Genomic DNA, 21,523 nt, shown 5'->3' on the forward strand with positions numbered 1-21,523 from the left:
ATTCTCATGAAATTTTCTGTGCATATCGGGTAAGTCTGAGAATCGGCCAACATCTATTTTTCATATGTACCACGGGCGAGGCCGGGGCGGGCCGCTAGTATAATATAACATGGTGATTGGCTCATTATTATTTTTAACGTAAAATCTAGACGTGCTGGAATAGACGGGCGCTAGAGGGCGCTGCGCTGCCTACAGTTATACAGTACTAGCTGCTCCGCGCGGTTTCACCCCCGTGGCTCCACCCCTGTTGATCGTAGCGTGATGATATATAGCCGTGATGATATATAACCTTCCTCGATAAATGAGCTATCTAACACCGAAAGAATTTTCCAAATCGGACCAGTAGTTCCCGAGATTAGCGCGTTCAAACAAACAAACAAACATACTCTTCAGCTTTATAATATTAGTATAGATGTATGCATAAGATATAAGCCAATGTAACGAGAAAATATATTCGCCAGTCAATTCTGTCCGTGGCTCAATAACTTGTCGTTGCGTGTTCCGTGGAACGGGTCCAGATAATGTTTTGACGTTAGTTTTGCATTCTACCTTCTATATCTTGTTAAATTGGCCTTACTATAATCATATTATGATAATTAATTTCCTTTTCGAACATAATATAAATGACGTCTTCAAACTCATACTAATTAATTTTATCAATAACCTTAAAATATTCACACACAGGATCAAAAATAAACCACCACAAAAACAAACACATCATATCATTTAATCAACAATAATCACAGTCCAAATCACTCAATCACTATAGTATCTATTTGCTGTCAGCTCGCATGGTATAAGCCTGAGAGGGCGTCTTGCAATGCTCGTAAACAGGGTAATGTGGATGAATAGCCACCGGCCTTCTCTGTTTCGTTCTCTGCTCTGTGAATAAGAATAATAATTAATGTTATTTATTAGCATTTTAATTTGCCATCAGAAGAATGAACACTAAAACTATCGTCAAAGTATTTGTATTATCTTAGAGAGTATTTGTATTGTAATTTGAAAAGCGTTATCTGTGATTAAAAGGGACTCCTTTAATATGCTGACGTTGTTATATAAAAACGTCTCGTTGACGATACTAATACTTTGATGATAGTTTGCTCTCTTGCTTTCGTGCTTGCTCTTCTAGTTTCTACATACCACTAATAATTTATTTTCTACTACATATTACATGATGAATACTATAGTATATCTATCATGGGTTCATTTAAATGTTTTAGATAGGCTACTAGCCTTTCTTCAAATATTTATCTTAGACCATTAATGTTATAAGCAAAATTTAACAATCATACAGATTCTCATAATTATTTATGTTTAAATTCTATTTATTTTAGTTTTTAAACACAATATCAAAATATGTTCTAATTTTTTAAATTCAGAATAAATAATAAATATTTCGGGACTATATTCACACACGGCACAATCTGATCCTATACTAAGCTTTCGCTTGTGTTATGGAAACCAGATGGCTGATAAACATACATATATAATTTTAAATAAATACTTATAATAGGTAATTAACTCCAATTTACCTAACATGCTGCAGGTACCCATTATTAACGATTTCCTGTAATGAAGGTGGATCTGGGCCAATTCTATCTGGTATAGCAAGTGGCTCATATTTGTATAAAGGTCCTTCTTCTATTATCGGTAAGGGTTGCTGGCCGGAGCCTCTAGTGAATTTCACACCACTTGAGAATTGTGTTACCTGAAATTTAAGGTAAGTTTTAAATATCTTAATACCCATAAGATTTTAAGCTTCTATCGCGGGCCTTGAGCGCGGAGACCGAATCCAGAAATTCCGTAACGAAAAAACCTCACGCTCCCCACGGGGACGGGCGCGGAGGTGTGGCTTGAAGGCATAGCATGCAATAGCTTTACCGCGGCAGTCCCCAAGTGACACACGTCTTTTTTATGACTAAAACTTTGTATTGTTACCTCTTGATGGCACTGTATTTTTATTTTATTTTATAAATGAAGCACATATTTCACTATTTACAGCTACATTTATTTTTACATTATTTAAAATAAAGAACTAACGCCTGTTTTGTAACATCAATAACCTGATCTTAATTAATTAAAAATAGTAATGCATCTTTCATATAAAAAATATCTAAATTAATGATTTGAATCCATTTAACATCAATACAGCACCCATTTAATTCCAAAGAGGCAAAAATGAAACAAGATGTTCTTGAGTGACTTGACATTTGACCTTTTTGTACAAAACTACAAAAATAAATAAGTTTCAATGAAGAATTTTTCCTTCACAATGTAAACAAAACAATTAGTTTCTATTTTCATAGTATGAAATAACTAGATTTCCGCCTGCGGCTTCGCCCGCGTTTTCAAAGGAAAACCCGCATAGTTCCCGTTCCCGTGGGATTTCCGGGATAAAACCTATTCTATGTGTTAATCCAAGTTACCCTCTATATGTGTGCTAAATTTCATTGTAATCGGTTCAGTAATTTTTACGTGAAAGAGTAACAAACATCCATACATCCATACTTACAAACTTTCGCCTTTATAATAGTATTAAGATATGCAAGATTTAAACAAGTAGCAAAGAATACAATACTAACCTTAGGAACTACAGGCACAACTTCCTCCTGTTTATTGGCTAGATTCTGTGAGAATGTGTTCAGTATATCCTTGGCATCGCCCTCGGCAAACATTAGCTCATCTATTAACGCTTCTTTTTCCCTAATCTTCTGTTTCTTTGCCTCCTGCTCTAGTCGCAACACCTCCGCTCTTCTTATTTCCTCCATCTGCTTTTCAATTTCTAATATTTCTTCTAATTCTAATTCTTCTCTGCCTGAAAAAATAATGTTGAGCAAGTTTAATACTTTTTAGTTATTACTTGCCAAAATTTAAAATATTAAGGTTGAATTTAAGTTACTGTAATTTACTTACCAATTTTTGCTTTATTTTTCATAATTAATTCCTTATTATCCTTCTTATACTGTTCTATTTTCTTATTAGTGTTTAAAATATCAATATTGTTCACTAAATTATAAATTATAGATTCAATATCTTCTAAATAGTCATTGTATTCCCTTAATGTGGCAAAATCTTCCTCTTTCTTGTTGAAATCTTTTAAAATTCTTTTTCTAATGTCCATTTCTTTTTCTACCATAGCATCTTCGAATAATTGAACTCGAAAGTTGCTGCGGCGTAAGGGAACATTGCATTCTGGACATGAACCAGATCCTGCGAAAATTATAAACAATTCATAAGATTTGATACAATTGGTCACATACCTATATAAATACCCCACAAAAGTATTCATACGTGTTCCTTATACTTTACAAACTATTATTGTTGCAATAAATTCTAAATTTACCTTTTAAAAACAGTAAATCGACGCAGCTTTCACACAAGGCATGGCCACATACATTAACCATCAATTTCAAAGAAGGGTTTCTATACTTCGTAGTTTTACAGCGAGGACATGCTTGGTCATCCATTTTTAAGTTTAAATAAAGTATACTATTCCTTTATAGTTATTTCAATATTTTAATGCCTTTTGTGTATTTTATTCAGAAGTTTGAAAAGTAATCTGACATTTTATGATTTGAGTTTTGACAATTGACGCTTTGCGGTGTTACTAACAGTAAAAAATGTATAGATAATAAAAATAATCACTGCAATTAAAAAAGGTAATTTACATTATATATATCACAGATATATATAATATACGTGTGGTGTTATGGAATTTCCTTAGAGGAAAATATAATTTAGTTCAGATTTGATTTCATAGGTATGTATCGATTTTATCGAACAATTAGTCAATACAATGTTCAAATAACAAACATTCTCGATACTAAGTTTATGAACATGCTTTGTAATAGAAAGAAGAGAGAAAATTATTAAAGTAAACTACGTGGAACTAAGTAAGTACGTATGCACCTGTGGTATGCACCAAGAAGCTTATATCTAATACACTGGAGATTGCACTATGACCATTAACTTGTCACAAGAAAATATAACCTTGAATGACGTCAGTGTTGTTTTTTGTCTCTTTCTGTGGGTGACCACACTGGTTTGTATATTCAGGAGTTTTCGAAATAAAAAAAAACTAAAAATCATGGTCTATAAATAATAACGACATATATTTTTAACAGTATTTATATTATAATATTACTGGTCAACTTACATGAATAATTATCATCTTTATAGGTACATACCATTTTAATTGGTAGAGAATGATAGTTTTAAATAACGCTTGATAACTTTTGATCTCATACTACGATTTTTTAATTAAAATGAGTGCTACATACATTAAAACATCGTTTTGGTTACTCAAGCTTCAGTCTAAAACTTTTCAATATTCCAAAGGGAGAGTTGCATCGCTAGTGTTGATGTATGGTAACGATATTACAGTTCTCAGAAATTCGTATGTCTTTCAGGAGCTGTACTTACCTACGGTTACTAATGGTTTCATGGTGGTTAATTATAATATAATTAAAATTACTTTATCAGTTGAGACGCAGTAACAAGAATGTGGTAAATAAAAAGGTATAGCACTTTTCAAAAGGTATTTTTTTTCTGGACCGTAATCCTCAGGCTTAAAATGCAAACTGCATATTCTGGCATGTTGATAAATTTTACCCTTGATAGGCACTATGGACATCCATTTATTTCTTTTTATTTCATTTTTGGAAAGCTGAAATACGTAAAACAAAAAAATATTAGGTTAAAAAGTATAAATTTCAATGTAAAAAAGAACAAACCACAATATGTGAGTGCAATACCGATGTCGTGTGTAATGTGTAATTAAAATGGTGTTCTAAATGTTCATCATAATATTGTTTAGCAATATATTATCGTCGCTATCCGTAAAAACCCATCATCATGGTTACCTTACTTGTTAAATTTGTTTGTTGAAAACTTGTTGAAAAATGATGAAAGTATTAGGAAAAGAACTTATTTAACATGATTGCTTAGTAAAATGATGATAAATTTGACGATTTTTGCCATTAAAATGATTCTAAACAGGTAAATGCATGAGTATTGAGGAATATTGTAAATAACGTAAATATACACTTGCCTGTGAAATTATAGGCCAGAATTTGGTGTCCAAAAACTTCTGCAATTTTTCACAATGCAATACATTATTAATATTCGGTAAATATTTATTAAATACGCAACAATATTAAACTAAATATTCGAAGCGACGCAATTTTTTTGACACTTATGTCATATTGTCAAAGTGAGAGTTGCTACAATTTTATTATGGTGACTACCCATAATCAGGCAATATCGCTTTTTAATAATTGGTTCAGATACTTATTTTATTTAGCATAAATAATAATTGTCTCGTCCAACAATGCTTCTGAACGACGTTGTTGGCAATTTATCAACAAACTCATGTACAAAAACTAACCTTTTGCACAGAATATTACAGCATACATAGTAGCCTTGGGAAAACTTCGTATTAACAGTGGCAATACCAAGTTAGGTGTGAAAGTGATAGAACACAACAATTTTCTTGTTACACGTCAAATGTTCATACCGAAATCTCCAGTGTATATAAGCTTCTTGGTATGCACAGATTTAAGTCCGTCCATAGGAAATTCCTTTGAATGGGACTTCACCTGTAAATGCGATTTCTAAATATAAATTATTCTAGCAATACCGTTTTAACTCTGGCAGACTGGCACTTGACAGTGACACACTTGACATTTTAATGTCTGATGATCTATGATTTTTTTAACAACAGTAAAAATTATCAAATCGAAAACAAATGTTTTTAATGTAAATGTGTGCATCTATGAGGAAATCTAAGTAGTTAAATAGTAAAAATACTGTTAAGATATAAATATGAATGTAGCAATCAGACGAATCGTAACAACGCAGTCGTATAGGTTATGTTATAGGACTACATACAAATATTTACAAGCTCCAGTAACCTCAAGATGTCCTGTTATACAACTACGAAGCTACTGCGACAACAAAGTGGAAACTCGGAGGTTGCCTCAGTTAATGGAATTTCCACCAATTGTATGGCCATCGTTTATAAAGTTTATAAAAAATTGGATGTTTGCGACGTTCATCATTCGGCCGTATTTTGATCAAGAATTCAATTTGTCGGAGTTTATTGAAGCTTCTAAACATGCTGTCCAGGTGTTTTTCATTAATCTTTTTATTTAATTGTTTCAAATGTAAAGGTAATCTTAACGTAATCTTATGGAAACTGTCATTGTGTATGTAGGGCCGGTTTTTCAATCCTTGGTTGAAACTTACCCGTCCAATAAAGTAATACACGATAATATTAAAATTTCACCTGTAAACTGTCAAATACGGATACATTTTGAAATGGTAGTTTAATACATTTTTTGACAAATAAGTTTTAACCAAGAATTGAAAAATCAGCCCTTATTTTTGTTATTAGCCAGCCAGCTTTGTTCTAAAACGATGGTAAAATAAGCTTTATGGATTTTACCTGTTGCACTGTACTGTTACCTGTAAAAATGGGATATTATTTTTATATTTATACTACATTTCTAATATTCTGTATTATTTTAGGTAGTTTCAGAGGGTTTACAAAATAGCAACTTCAAATCATTGGAAGGGTTGTTAGATAAAGATGCCATTGCATCGCTCAAGTCTGCTATATCACAACTGTCTATTTCACAAAGGCAGTTGTTGAGTATTGATAAGGAGGATATATTCTATGCTTTCCCTTACCAGGTAGGCTTTTTTGTGTAACTAATGATTATATTGCACTAGATTTCCGCCTGCGGCTTCGCCCGCGTTTTCAAAGGAAAACCCGCATAGTTCTAAAACCTATCCTATGAGTTAATCCAAGTTACCCTCTATATGTGTGCTAAATTTCATTATAATCGGTTCAGTAGTTTTTACGTGAAAGAGTAACAAACATCCATACATCCATACATCCATACTTACAAAGTTTCGCCTTTATAATAGTATTAAGATGTATTCTGTGATCTGGTTGTTTTACATTTGTTATTGTCTTACGAAGGTACAACAAGGAAAGTCAGTTTGTATTTCTTAAAAATTAATTTAATACTTTGTTTTTACTATTCCATGATTTGATAAGTTATAATATTCACCTCCATATTAAAACTTATTGTTTACCTAGAAACAAGCTCTATCCGGATCTTTGGCAGATCTTGATTTCAAGTTTTTTCAAATTTTTTAATGCTACTCTACTGCAAGCAGAAACAAATGAAACTTAGAAAAATTGTTTAAAATCTTTTCTGTCCTTGAATTTTAAGTGGTGTAACTTACAACATAATTCTTTACATATAAGATAATATTTCTATACAATTTCAGGTAGGAGTTATGTTCGACGACGCTGACAAGAGATGGGTGGAAATTACAATGTGCTACCATGTGCTTAGAGGACTCAAACATATGAAGGAAACAGGAGATCTACCCCCAATTACCTTAGGGTAAGTTTTTAATATTTGAAAATGAGTTCGCCTTAGCTATGCCTTATTCTGAATAATGAATATTGTACTAATATTATAAATGCAAAAGTTTGTGAGGAAGGATGGATGGATGTTTATTACACACAAGGTTTCCGCCCGCGGCTTCACCTGCGTAGTCATAGAAAAACCCGCATAGTTCCCGTTCCCGTGGGATTTCCGGGATTGCGTCATTTTCCCAGGTTAAAAAGTAGCTTATGTCCTTTCTCGGGTATCAAAATATCTCCATACCAAATTTCATGAAAATTGGTTCAGTATTTTAGGCGTGATTGAGTAACAGACAGACAGAGTTACTTTCGCATTTATAATATTAGTATGGATTCACGCAAGTAGTGAACCAATTACAATGAAATTATGGTATGTATGTAGCTGAAGACTCAGAATACACAAACAAAGAAGACAAAGACTTCTTTTTACCCAGAACAAATGGGAACTATGCGGGTTTTTTTTCTGAAAACGCAGGCGAAGCCGCGGGCGGAAATTTAGTACATATTAATAGCGAAATTGTATTTACTAATATTATTGTCATTTTCCATGAACATTTTGTTTTTTTTAATTTAATTCAACGTTTTTATACTTTCAGTGGCCAACCAGAGTTTCAAGACAAAATATTTATATTGAACTATAGATTCATACGAGAATTCACGAAAGGAGTAGAGGACAGCTGGTGCATAAATATTGTGAATCATTTTCAACCGCAGAACCTTGCTAAAAGACAATGACTTCCCTAGACAATAAGTAGGATATATTAAAATTTTGTTGGCCTGTATTTGATTTTTTTATTTTACATAGGCATGCTTTACTGTCAAAAGAATATTTATTAAAGTATTGGGGAAAAAAAATGCCAAAAATTATTCCTTTAGATACAATTTTTATTCAGTTGTAATAGTTTGTTGCTTATTAGATTATTTGTGTTGAATTTTTTAAGCATTGCTCAGTTCTATCTAATGGGCCCTCTTTATAATGGGTAGCGTTGGGCGATCATAATCACGATAGTGTAAAGTGCCTAATAATGTTTTTGATCATCATTGAACATGTTTTATAATAATAATTAATAAACATAATTGTGGGCGTCGGCAAACATCGACAATTATTTGTTGGGCCAACGCTGCAGGGCCCATAAGACTTTAAAAACTTGATTCTGCTTATGTTCTTGCCTAAAACTCTAAATAATATTAATACACAGACTGTCTTCATATAAAAAAAATACAAATGACTATATTTTTATACTACACAATGTTAATTCTAAAAGATGGATCTACTGACAATATAGCAGCTATAGGGTATGTGAAAATAAATCAGTTATGTTTCATAAATGTTTTATTCAACATATAAAAATTCCTTATTTCATTAATATTCACTGTCAATAATTAGCACCATTTTATGAATAATTTATTTCTTTATTTATACAGCACCAGAGGGAAAATAATTTCAGAAAGTCTAAGGGTGCACTCACACACATCAGTCACCGTCAAGTCACCGATGACTGATCGGTGACGGTTTGTGTACGTATCCACAAACACCAGTCACCGTCATGTTGTCCGTCAGTCACGTCGCCGGTTTGACTGAATCATTGAACACATACATCAGGTTAGTGAGTGATTAGACGTGTGTCACGCTAGAGAACATGTAGCAATTGACGGTAGCACGACGCTGACTGAACTGAGACGTGACGGCACCGGGTGAGTGGGGATAAAAGTATGATACATGTATGGAAAGATTATTTGACGTGCCTGACCGGGGACGTCACTGATAGATTTCGTGCCGGCGACTGTCGTGTGGGAACAGAGTCATACTAGAACTATTGATACATATTTTTTTTTAATCCTGTCCGGTGACGTGCCGTGACGGTGACTGATGTGTGTGAGTGCACCCTAATAAACATCACATCGATCATGAAATTCTTTGCAAGCACTTCTAATTTTTCCCAATAATTGAGTTGTGTTATCTGTAAAGAAAGAATGAATAAATTATGAATTATAACAATAAATGCTTGAGGTAAAGTTATTTGAAGCATTAGATATCAACTTTCATGAATATCCATTATTTTTATAAATTAGGTACTTACCTGAAAATACTAAAGAAATTTTTCATTGATTTACGTTTCATGTAGACATATATATATAAATTAAGAATTAATTACCTTTAACAGGATCATACAAAGACCTTTTTGAAGATCCACATTGTAATTTTATTGGTCTTTGTTTCTTCATACAACTCTCCACATCTGTAAAGATAATTATTTAGTTGCTGTAAACTCAGAAATGATCAAATTATATTTGATATGATATGGAATATTACTTTATTTCTTCCTGTTTATTATTTATGCTATGGCTATTTTGAACAAATATTTAATGGAAGATGAAAATATTATGCTACACAATTACTAATTACTCATTTGTTATATGTTTGCTCTGTGTCTGGGTGATAATTATCTATATAAGTATTTATTTTTTAAAAATTATATATGAATGTTTATCAGCCATCTGGTTTCCATAACACAAGCGAAAGCTTAGTATGGGATCAGATTGTGCCGTATGTGAAAATCGTCCTGAAATATTTATTTATTTATTAAAGAATAAGGGTGCACTCACACACATCAGTCACCGTCAAGTCACCGATGACTGATCGGTGACGGTTTGTGTACGTATCCACAAACACCAGTCACCGTCATGTTGTCCGTCAGTCACGTCGCCGGTTTGACTGAATCATTGAACACATACATCAGGTTAGTCAGTGATTAGACGTGTGTCACGCTAGAGAACATGTAGCAATTATTGACGGTAGCACGACGCTGACTGAACTGAGACGTGACGGCACCGGGTGAGTGGGGATAAAAGTATGATACATGTATGGAAAGATTATTTGACGTGCCTGACCGGTGACGTCACTGATAGATTTCGTGCCGGCGACTGTCGTGTGGGAACAGAGTCATACTAGAACTATTGATACATATTTTTTTTTAATCCTGTCCGGTGACGTGCCGTGACGGTGACTGATGTGTGTGAGTGCACCCTAAGGGTTACCATACCAAATCCTCGCTTAAAAATTATCTATTGCAGATATAAGTTATGCTATTTCAACTTACCAGCATGAACTTTATCCAATAATGTGCTTACATCATAATTCTCAGTCAATCTTGAACACAAAGCATTAACATATTGACTCGAACCAGGCACTATTTTCTGAGTATCGCCTGTTTTTAGTTCATATGTTACACTGTTATCAATAGTTGTAGAACATTCTATTTGTAGAACTTCATATGCCGCTTTTGAAGATTGGGTGGAATAACCAATTATTAAATTGCTATCTAATGTATATTCTTCAATGTTGTATATGCCTTTGAATATTTCTGGATTTGACTGTCTGAAAGACAATGATAGTTTGTTTAAATTTGTAGCAGAATTCAATTAGATTTAAAATAGCTAAGTGCATGTGTGAAAACAGATATTTAGAGAATATTCAGTTCATAATATTAATGAATAGGTTGTAAAATGATTATATATTATATTATTTTACCAACTTATTACAACCTTAATTAATCCAAAGCAAAGTCCAACAGTTTTCCTTTATTATATTGAGTGTGTAACTGTGCATCATAGTCTTATTAGATTCATATATAGAGGAAAAGTTAGCTAGAGAACTGAATCTCACAAACTCTTCAAAACAAACATACCTATCTAAACATATTCTACACATGTCCATGATCAAAACACAAAGATCAGGCTTACATATAGAGACCTCTCGTAATAGCCAATTTTCAGTAACGCAATGGTCAAAAGTTATGTTTTCTGTTGGACAATCAATGCCCAGTAAGCATTTAGTATTGCAGATTTCACATCCATGCCCTGCATAGAAGATAAAACCTGGAAATGTATTAATACTTTTAATCTAATTTTAGACAATAATTTTATAGGTGAGAGTCACAATTATAGAGGTAAGTAATAAACTTCACATAGCCAAATATTAATATTGAGGCTTTCAAAGCAACTGTATTATTATTTATTTATTTACTCTTTATTGTACAACATATTAAATGAAAGTACATAAAACAAAACCATTTAAAATGTACAAACGGCAGCCTTATGGTACTAGTATTACTGGTATTATTTAGGTACTTACAATATGAATCTTCTGGAATCACTTCAATTACTTTTGATATATTATTTTTCAAATCTGCACTATTTGTATTTCTTATAGAAACAGTAATGAAGCCTAACTTTCTTAAATTTGACCCTAAAGATTCACAGTCAATGGATGGGGTCACTAATTTTGATAAATACTCATATTTATCATTAGCTATCAGAATTGCTACCTTAGATTGTGGCTTATAATATGTGAATATTGTTTTAGTATGCAAGGAAGTGGCTAGGAGTTGCCTATACTGCTCTACAGCAAGTCCTTTTCTATCCAAATATTTTAATAGACATTCACCAGGCTTTTTCTTATCATTATACGTGATACTGAAAAGGACAGAAAACAGCGTAAATCAAATACTAAGTCGATAATGAAATACAAAAAAGTATCAAGTTTTTTTATTTATTTATACTTACGTTACTTTAGCTAACTTAGCAATAATATCACACTGTTCTTTTGATAGTGTTAACGAATATTGTTGTTCCTGGTACGTTAAATTCTGTAATAGAGACATTTTCGAAAGATTCAATCAAAATTCAATCGTACGATAGTTAGAAGTAAACCATTATATTAACAATGAAAAGAGTTCGAATTATCATAATAATCCGTTTATAATCAGTCATTCTCAGCAAAAAATGTTCTTGATGTAAATATTTCATATAAACAATATTAGTTATTAATTTTAGTAAACAAGGAAAACAATTCAATTATTTTTTCAAAACAACTATGACTAATAGACATGGGTAGGTAATGCGTGTAATAGTACAAAAGTAATATCACTTTGACACGTAATGCAACATCACGCATTACGCATCAGTTACAAACATCACTCGCATCACTCACTTTTTTTATTTTGTTTTACATTTGCTTGCGTTCATTACAACTTAAAGTACCTACGTGGCCAAGTATGAAGGAAAATCAACTACATTTTTTAAATATTTACTTAAATTGTAATTTTTACGATATGTAATAACTAATAATGTATTGCAGTTATTATTGCTATTTTTCAATATGATCTGTAATACTTCACATATCACCCGGTCATCATTTCATTAAAAATCGATCGGGTAATGTGTGATGTTACGGAGTAATATCACTTCCGTGGAAGAGATGCGTGATGTTGCATTACTATTTGACGTACTGTTTTGCGCATGTCTAATGACTAATGACGAAACAATTCTTGTGTCAAATGTCAATAATTGTCAACTCTTTGGCATTTGCCACAGATTATGCGCCTTATTCACGGTCCATCCCCGACGTACGTCAGCTCGAGGCCGCGGTGCTGGATGTATCCTACTGACGATCGTGCGCGCATCAAGCATGGCTAGGGTTGCCAACTTTTATTTGAAGAAATAGAGTTTAACTGATTTTAAAGGAGGTAAATAAAGAGTAAATAAATATTTTAAAAAATGTATTTTTTTGTACTTTTTGCAGTACCTAACAATTTTTCATTATTTTTAAATGAATTATATGAATCCAAACATTCCAAATCTAAATTTATATATTTCAAGAGCTCATTTTTAATTAATTTTTAATAAAGCTCGGTTTCTCTCTTCCCACCACTTCACATTCATGACCGAAAAGACTCTTTCAGTAAATGTTGAAGTGGCGGGAACAGAGAGTATATTATAGCTAATCATTTTTTTTAAAGTGGACTTTTGCATAAAATTCTTTTAAAATAATAACTTCTGAATATAAACTGTCCATGTGTACTAGGTTGATCCAAAAGTAATGATAATTGGGTATTTCCTGTGAACATAAAAATATAAAATAACTGTTTCTTGCTTGTTCATGTACTCACTAAGTTATCACCTGTGGTTATCACAAAAAAATCATATCAATAGGCCACGTTTCCAAGTATTTACATTAATTTCTGTTGGCAGCACTGACTGACTCACTGTCCATCTGCACGATGTTCGCGGTGGTGGGGGTGCTCGCTGGACGTAGACAGAGAATCCAATAGACACCGGCAATGCGTGTCGCAGAAAGAGATAAAAAAGATTACGTCACAATATTTCGGGTTACCGTGTGAGGGAAAATTTACCCCGCAATTTGTAAGATACAAATCTCTCAATATCATTATTCACATAACATAAGTGGATAATAATGAAATATCCACATTACATGATACTTACATGTTTATACTATTTATACTAATATTATAAAGAGGAAATGTTTGTAATTATGTATGGTTTTCAAGCATAAACTACTGGACCGATTTCAAAAATTCTTTCACCATGAGAAAGCTGCATATTCACTGAGCAACATAGGCTATATTGCATTTTCAAAAAAATTAGAGATCCTTACCAAAAATGCAACAAATAATGTATAATTAATAAAAATTCTGTCATCGCGTGCGCTGCGGCATCTATTGAAAATAGAACAAATAAATGTTCTACGGTATTATAGAATGGACCAATATCTACAAGAAAGTCCGCGATATTCCATGCAAAAGATATAACGAATTTTTAAAAGTGTCAATTTACAGAAAATAGTAGGTATACTGTTTAATACAATGAGGAGGCGTAGTGCGGGACGGGGTGAAGGTGAGGAGGGAAGGGATATTCTTTCAGTGTTAGATAGCCCATTGATCGAGGAAGGCTATATTGTACCATAACACTTAGACCAACAGGAGTGGAGCCACGCGGGTGAAACCGCGGAGCGCAGCTAGTATATAATAAACATATTACTTTTAGAAGGGTAATACATATTATGTACACATATACACATACCTATATATGTATAATATGAATATATGTAATATATCATTATCATAATCCCATATGAAAATGTGTATGTAATGATAATGTAGATGAAAACTCGATTGTTTATTATTTTTTATAAAATTAAATAAAAAAAATAAAAGAATGTTTATTTTCGTAAGTACATATTAACAGATACACACGTTAATTATATTGACCGACCCGCGAAGGCGCAAAAAAAAACGAAATTTACTTCATAATAATTTATTGTAATAAAAAAATTACATTTAAATTATCTCTAACTTAATTAACTACGTCCCTCCGGTTCAATGTTGGAACCAAGAGTGTCCATTGTCTTCGGCGGGGCAGCGTCGCGATGGTGGTGATTGCCGTAATACTTTCTAACCTTCGGTTTTGGTTTCCAATCTGTTCATCCTGTAGCTACAATCCAAATTTGTCGTAAATTATCAGGTTCAGGAAAACTGGAACAAGCCATTGAATATTTCAGATATTTAATAAAATACACACTGCAGAATATATATTATTATTTCCCATAATAGTGGGTAACAATTTGTAGAAAAGTTGGCAACACTAAATTTTTTAGGTTAAAATTTATAATTGTTATTTTTGTGGTTTTTAAACAATGTATTCAAGTCAACAGCACGTGATACACAATATATTAACACGCTGAAATATCATGAAGGCCTATAAACTGATAAAGAGTTGTATACTTACGAGTGAAAAGACAATCCAGGCATTTTTGTTCCACTATCACTTTTACACCCTTTAACGCTACACCGCACCAAGGTATTATTTTATAAGGTATTAACAGTTAGTCTAAATTATTCAAAACCAAACATACCATGAATTACGTAACTTAGAACATGTAAAAACTATATTTTTATGGAAGACGATAGCTAGCTGTCAAACTTTGTTTATCAAAGTAGGTTGCTATTCTTGAAAAAAGTGGCACACTGTGTGAAACAAAAAATTTTATCGTTCTCTCTCATTTCTTTACACAACACCGGCATAAGTTGCTCTTTTTCTTGTGTGAATGCGACATAAGATATCAATTTGTCTATTGGTTTCTCTGTCTACGTCGCTGGATGAAAAATTGGTCGTGCGACGTGCACATCCAGCAACATAATAATAATAATTATTGACGTACGTCAATACTATTCACATTTCACTGTCGTTTTACGTCGTGCATCGTGTATGAACTTGGCGGGACGTACGTCAAGATGGACCGTGAATAAGACGCTTTACTTATTTAATATGTAATTAAAATCTGTGGAAATTCTAGACAAATTCTATATAATCTAGATAGAATTTGTCAAAATGACAGAACTATAACAGATCTAAACATGGCGATCGGAGTAGATGTTTCAAAAAGAAAACCTCGGCAAGTAACCGGTACTCCATCAGCCAGAGCCAGAAATATTTTGGGAATTGGAATATTGACCGTTGGAGTAATTTGCGGTGCTGTTTACCAGTACGTTTATAAATCCACAAAATTGTCAAAGAGGTTATATTTTTTTAAGTACATAATTTTAATTATTTATTTACAGTTTCGCTCTCGTTCCCCCAAAACTTTTGAAATTCACCGAAAAAGTTTACGTAGATCCAATCGAAGAAATAGAAAGAAAACAAGTTATTGCATCAGGTTTGCTTCCTAGAACGGGTGATCAAATTAGAAAGATGATAGAAGAAGAACAGAGGCCAGATTTACCGCACAAATAGGATGAACATAGATAAATTTAGTAATAGGTAGGTAGTATTGTTAATTATCTTATATATAAATAAATAAATGTAATTATACAATACTTGTTTTAATTGTCACCAGTGCAACCACATCAAAAACTGAAGTTATTAGTAAATATTTCTCGAAAGAAGATGACAGGGACGAGAGTTTGTTAGAGTTTCAAGAAAAAAAGAAGAATGTAGCTGGTCCAAAAACTATAAAACCTAAAACAAAAAAGAAGCGAACAAAGCAATCAAAAGCACAGAGAGATATAAGAAATTTATTGAACCCCAAAAACAATGAATTAGTAAAGTATTCTAAAGATTTTGATCATTTGTGTAAACAATCTGGTATTGATGTTGACCCTGAACAATTACAGCTGGCTGTGGTACTATCAAAATCTCTCCAAGACTCAGAAAATGTAACACCTAAATTAGCTGATGAATCAAAACCACTATCTTCTCAAGAAAGAACATTAAAAATAAGGAAAACATTACAAGAATATGGATTTAAAGTTCCACAAAATGTCATAGTAAAGAAAGGTGGTAGAAAGCTGAAAAAAAATTATAAACTGCTATTGTTATCTAATACTGAGAAAGAACAAATTATATCAGACAGATATAGTCAAGTGCTACTTAATTCTTGTAAAACTGTACACTATACATTACATAATATATCAAACAACACCCTTTATTATAAAGCGACTAATATATCTTATGAAGATTTGAAAAATGATGACCTATTAGTATTAAATCCTCTTGAAAAACCATCAAGTGATTTAAATTTGTTACGAAGTTGGGAAGAAATACCTGGCAGACCGGCAAGTCCGGTTTTTGAAGGGCCGTACATTAGTTTTAAAGATATTCAATGTTCCCAAGATGAGCTTGATATTCTATTCAGTGGTTCTATTAAAACATCTCATGAAATCATTCAAAGGAAGCTTATAGATAATTCAGAAGTATCTAATTCTCATATAAATGAAGATTTTATTCACCAAATATATAATCCAGATATGAAGATAGACAAAATTAATTCTGAATGTGATACTCAGATGTTGAACACAGTAAAAACATTATTACTACCTGAAATGGAAAGGAGTAAATCACCTGATATGTTTGATGATGAAGTTTCATCAATAATGGACGAAGAAACAGAAAAACCTATTGACAATAAATACAAAACAATTATAAGCCATGATACAATGGATCTTACTGAATGTCTCAGTATAGGTAATAATACAAATATTAAGTTACCAGTATTAAATGCTACAAGAAAGAAATCCAACGACTTTATGGAAATTACTGATTGTGTTGTCCAAACTGTTCACCAAAAGCTTGATTTTGAAGAAATAGACCTTACTCAAGAACCAAATGACAACAATGATAGTATTTCTTTTAAACATTGTATCAAAGAAAATTCCCCAGATTCAAACTTAATATGTGTTATTGATGAAACAAATGAAGACATAAATGAATCAAATAAAAATGGAACTATCATTGAAGGTACTAAGATAAATTGTACAGTAGATACTGATATAGTACTAGAAGAAAGTCTTCTAGAAAATGATAATAAAAATAATAAGCACATCAATAATAACTCAAACGATTTAGTTAACATTTTGGATTCCAGTGATGATGAATTACCAGATATAAAAATCAGTGGAAAGAATATGTCATTGGATGATACTATAATAATCAATGAAGATTGCAAGAAAGCAAACAAACCAAACTTTGACTTAAAGGATAATCCTGATCCAGTTTTTGATTTAACATCAGAAGACTGTGCACAGAAACCTTCATGTAGTTATGAAACAGTAGTAAATAGTAATAAATATAATAATAACGATAGTATAGGAAATAATGTTAATAGTAATAATGAAATTGTGCTATGTAAAGATAATGTCGATCTCATATTATCACCTGAAAATGATTTAAATCAACCATCATGTAGTTATATTGCCAAAATCGATAATAATAGTAATAGTAGTCATAGTAGTAGTCGCACAATCATTTTAAATAATGTTCTAGATATTGAAAACACTGATGATGAATTTTGTAACAATGTTGATCACACTAAATGTAGTAATCCTAGTGCAAAAGAAAATAACAATGAAATTAAAAACCTTGAAATAATGAACAGCAAGAGTAGTGAGGATCATGAAATTGAAAATTATGATGATCATATTATATTTAGTCAATCGTCAAATTCAATATTTTCTGATAATGGCATAGAAGAACAATCACAGGACATGGCATTAAATAATGATGAAAATAGTGGTCTCGAAGCTACAAATAATGTTAATATTGAAGAAACTGATGAAGACACTGAGCCTTACGATAATGTTGACCTTACGCAATCTTCGAATTCAAGTGTCAATGAAAATACGCAATCCATGAGTAATAATTATGTATCAAATCTACCCTCGTGTTCTGGAAGTTTTGTAAATCTAGGCAAAATAGACGATAAATCAGTTGATTATGATGAAATGTTTGATGATGTCGTAGAAAATTTCTCTAATGTATCTAAATCAAGCACAAAATCAGAAAATCATGAACAGTCAGTCAAATATAGTAATAAACCAAATATTAGTATAGGTTTTGAGATAAACAAAGCATCAACTTCAAGAAATCACTCTGTATCTATTGAAATTCCTGATAAAGAAGTAAATGATTCAACTAATGCAGTTGTACAAGACAATTTCAATTTCGGAGGTATTTCAGTACTAGACAACTTAAGTGACGAAAAATCAAACAGGGATAGTTTACCTTCTGTAAATATTAAACAAACTGAAAATGATATACAAGTAAGTTCTCCTATTCATAGTAATGAGCATTTTGATAGGATGAAAACACCAGAAAATGAATACATTATAAAAGTTGATCAAGTAACACCTAAGCCAGATTATGAAGGTATGTCAACTCCGGAAATGCATCGAGAACTAGACAAATATGGGGTTAAACCATTTAAAAGAAAAAGAGGTATGTAAATGGTATCCTAATTTGAACAACAAATTACTTTTTTAGGCTATTGTGTCGATTTTTTGTTCCCTATCTAGGGAAACGGGTCTTTTGTTAAGATAAAATACTATAGTAATATATAGGGATAAAAATGTTAACAACATTATGATCGCTTGAACTATTTATTGTATTTTCTCCTCATGTGAGTCTAATAATATCATCTCTATTTTTCCAGCTATAAAACTTTTAACATACATTTACGACCAGACTCATCCCTTTGTAGAATCTTGTATTGAAGAAACTTTATCTCCTTCAAAAAAATTGAAAACTTCTCATCCTATTCAAGAGGAATCAAAATCTCCAGAAAAATCGCCACAAAATGATGTTTTGATGATTGAAAAAGAGAATACTTGTATATATGTACAAACTAATGATAAGCCAATTATTAAAGATATTGAATGTAGCCCAGAAGATTGGGTGTTTCAGAAGAGAGAAAAGGCCAAGGTAATTCTTATATTATTAATTACTAGCTGTGCCCTGCGGTTTTATCCGCAGCGCTCTGTTCCTCTTGGTCTTAGAGATATATAGCCGAACGAATTTTTATATCATATCGGACCAGTAGTTCCTGACTCCTGAGATTTTATTTACACAATATTTATAATTATATAAGTAGTATTAGTTAGGACTAGCCCTTAGGATACCTATATTCCTTCCTCGATAAATGGGCTATCTAACACCGAAAGAATTTTTCAAATCGGACGCGCGTTCAAACAAGAAATCAAACTCTTCAGTCTTCAGCTTTATAATATTAGTATGGCTGTTGCTTTTAAAATTATGTTTTTTTTTTAAATCAGTAATTTTTTATATTTCAGATACATTCCTGTCGAGTACCATTGCATATAGCATTTCACAATTACGTTTCGTGTCGCAGATTGTTACGCGAAGCTATATTGTGCTATGAACCCATTAACATAGATGTTGTACATAAGGACTTAGTCGCTAGTGGATATAAATATAATCCTAAGGTGAGAATAGTCTATTTATTCAAATAGCATCGTTACGGTGCATTTACATCAAACGAGCGAATGCTCATTCTAACCCCACTATGTCAAATTATTTTAGTGTAAACAGGCGTAGAGCATTCTCTCATTGTTCTTATTGCGTTCAAAAAGATTCTACTATATGTTCTTATACTAAAAGATCACGAAATAATGCTCTTGCTCTAGTTCTAGCTCTATGTTCGTTGATGTAAATGCACCGTTAGAATGCAATAGGCAATTCACCTATTTTATCAGTCATATCTCATCTAATAGATGTGTCTTTGAACAAAAATAAGAAGATATTATGTAAAGCGCAATTTTCGATTCAAATTAGAGTAAAATGCATTTTTAAGCAGCTTTTGGTTTGTTTTTAATTCATTGTGTTTTGTTTCAGGATCTTTTAAAATTCATGGACAAAAAATGCATAACAGTCAAGACTGCAGACAATAATGCTAGGAACAAAAGATGACATTACCTCTTTTGTCATGTTGGACAAGTACAATATAAGAGTTATTGCATTTTTATGTAAATTGTAAATGTACGGATAATAAATACGATTATTTCATATTATGGCTTTTTATTGAATTATCAGAGAATTTTTTTAATCAAGTGGACCTAAATACCTAAAACTGCACACACACCTAGTGCAATTTTTTTTATGAACAGTTACTGAAAGGTGGACAAACAACACTTTTACTCATAAAACACAGGACTAGATATCGCCCACGACTTTGCTCGCATAAAAAAACCCATTAACGTTTCGTCAGATGTATGGAGGCAGGAGGGTAGAAGTATGGAGGACAGTGTAGTAAAAAGTGTCCGTTGAAAGGGAGCTAATTAAGGTGGCGCTACAGTAGCAAGTGGAAGAATTTTAAATAGAGCGCCATAATTTATTTCAGGAGTTTCATAGGTTATTATTTACTAAATTACAGTTGACTACGTAAGTAGTTGAGAATTTAAATAATTTATTAACTACAGAAGTCACAATAAATATTAAATGTTTCAACCCAGCATACTTCACTCTGTTTATAACTGCAAAGTTTATATTACTTATCATTTCCACTTGCTACAATAGCGCTATTTCCACAGGCTATTTCGGTGAGAGTTCGACGTTCGTACTAATAATTTGCTGTTTACAATTCACAGCTGTCCGTATACTACAAGTAAACAGCCACAGATAGAAGTATAGAACGAATACTTTTTGCGCATTATTGCGGTGTCACCCTGTTTGACGGACGGAAGGACACAGCCCGTTCGAAACACGATCATGCTTCATCCATACTAATATTATAAATGCGAAAGTAACTGTCTGTCTGTCTGTTACTCAATCACGCCTAAACTACTGAACCAATTTGCATGATACCCGAGAAAGGACATAGGCTATTTTTTATTGCGAAATATGTACCACGGGCGAAGCCGGGGCGGACCGCTAGTGTCTAAATAAATTTGAGAAATTGCTATCTATACATAATGTTATCTTATCTGTGTC

The 21,523-nt window shown here is 32.3% G+C and overlaps 4 protein-coding genes across 8 annotated transcripts; 2 read left to right on the forward strand and 2 right to left on the reverse strand.

Annotated features, from left to right (window-relative positions):
• Window positions 1–705: 705 nt before the first annotated feature.
• On the reverse strand, window positions 706–3,600 carry Mat1 (CDK-activating kinase assembly factor). Of its 2 annotated transcripts, none has more exons than XM_089709553.1 (5): window positions 3,347–3,600; window positions 2,917–3,213; window positions 2,586–2,818; window positions 1,536–1,711; window positions 706–882 (listed from the first exon to the last, which is right to left on the reverse strand). In XM_089709553.1, the coding sequence occupies exons 1-5, from the start codon at window positions 3,468–3,470 to the stop codon at window positions 783–785; spliced, it is 930 nt and encodes a 309-aa protein (XP_089565679.1). In that variant the 5' UTR covers window positions 3,471–3,600; the 3' UTR covers window positions 706–782. The 2 variants fall into 2 exon arrangements, with proteins under 2 accessions (XP_089565679.1, XP_089565680.1); XM_089709554.1 differs by having other exon boundaries at window positions 2,586–2,814; window positions 2,913–3,213.
• A 2,054-nt stretch (window positions 3,601–5,654) lies between these two features.
• LOC149478382 (m-AAA protease-interacting protein 1, mitochondrial-like) lies at window positions 5,655–8,773 on the forward strand. The gene is made up of 4 exons (XM_089709562.1): window positions 5,655–6,129; window positions 6,532–6,696; window positions 7,303–7,421; window positions 8,041–8,773. The coding sequence occupies exons 1-4, from the start codon at window positions 5,827–5,829 to the stop codon at window positions 8,177–8,179; spliced, it is 726 nt and encodes a 241-aa protein (XP_089565688.1). The 5' UTR covers window positions 5,655–5,826; the 3' UTR covers window positions 8,180–8,773.
• Window positions 8,774–9,331: 558 nt separating this feature from the next.
• On the reverse strand, window positions 9,332–12,774 carry LOC149478383 (mucosa-associated lymphoid tissue lymphoma translocation protein 1-like). 3 transcript variants are annotated; one of them, XM_089709547.1, is made up of 7 exons: window positions 12,758–12,774; window positions 12,011–12,318; window positions 11,580–11,920; window positions 11,134–11,323; window positions 10,546–10,823; window positions 9,601–9,684; window positions 9,332–9,405 (listed from the first exon to the last, which is right to left on the reverse strand). In XM_089709547.1, exons 2-7 carry the CDS (start codon window positions 12,106–12,108, stop codon window positions 9,332–9,334), a joined length of 1,065 nt encoding a protein of 354 aa, XP_089565673.1. In that variant the 5' UTR covers window positions 12,109–12,318; window positions 12,758–12,774. The 3 variants fall into 3 exon arrangements, with proteins under 3 accessions (XP_089565673.1, XP_089565672.1, XP_089565674.1); XM_089709546.1 differs by lacking the exon at window positions 12,758–12,774 and having other exon boundaries at window positions 12,011–12,322; XM_089709548.1 differs by lacking the exons at window positions 9,332–9,405; window positions 9,601–9,684; window positions 12,758–12,774 and adding an exon at window positions 9,915–10,046 and having other exon boundaries at window positions 10,484–10,823; window positions 12,011–12,322.
• Window positions 12,775–15,611: 2,837 nt separating this feature from the next.
• On the forward strand, window positions 15,612–20,598 carry LOC149478384 (uncharacterized). 2 transcript variants are annotated; one of them, XM_089709194.1, is made up of 5 exons: window positions 15,895–16,063; window positions 16,140–19,015; window positions 19,230–19,498; window positions 19,867–20,019; window positions 20,429–20,598. In XM_089709194.1, the coding sequence occupies exons 1-5, from the start codon at window positions 16,038–16,040 to the stop codon at window positions 20,501–20,503; spliced, it is 3,399 nt and encodes a 1,132-aa protein (XP_089565320.1). In that variant the 5' UTR covers window positions 15,895–16,037; the 3' UTR covers window positions 20,504–20,598. The 2 variants fall into 2 exon arrangements, with proteins under 2 accessions (XP_089565321.1, XP_089565320.1); XM_089709195.1 differs by lacking the exons at window positions 19,230–19,498; window positions 19,867–20,019; window positions 20,429–20,598 and adding an exon at window positions 15,612–15,788 and having other exon boundaries at window positions 15,865–16,063; window positions 16,140–16,277.
• The last annotated feature ends 925 nt before the right edge of the window (window positions 20,599–21,523 follow it).

This window comes from Colias philodice, chromosome 22 (assembly GCF_061535455.1).
Source record: "Colias philodice isolate Cphi_HAF_F1 chromosome 22, ilColPhil1 Martin Lab GWU primary, whole genome shotgun sequence".
In the NCBI taxonomy this organism is placed as follows: Eukaryota; Metazoa; Arthropoda; class Insecta; order Lepidoptera; family Pieridae; genus Colias; species Colias philodice.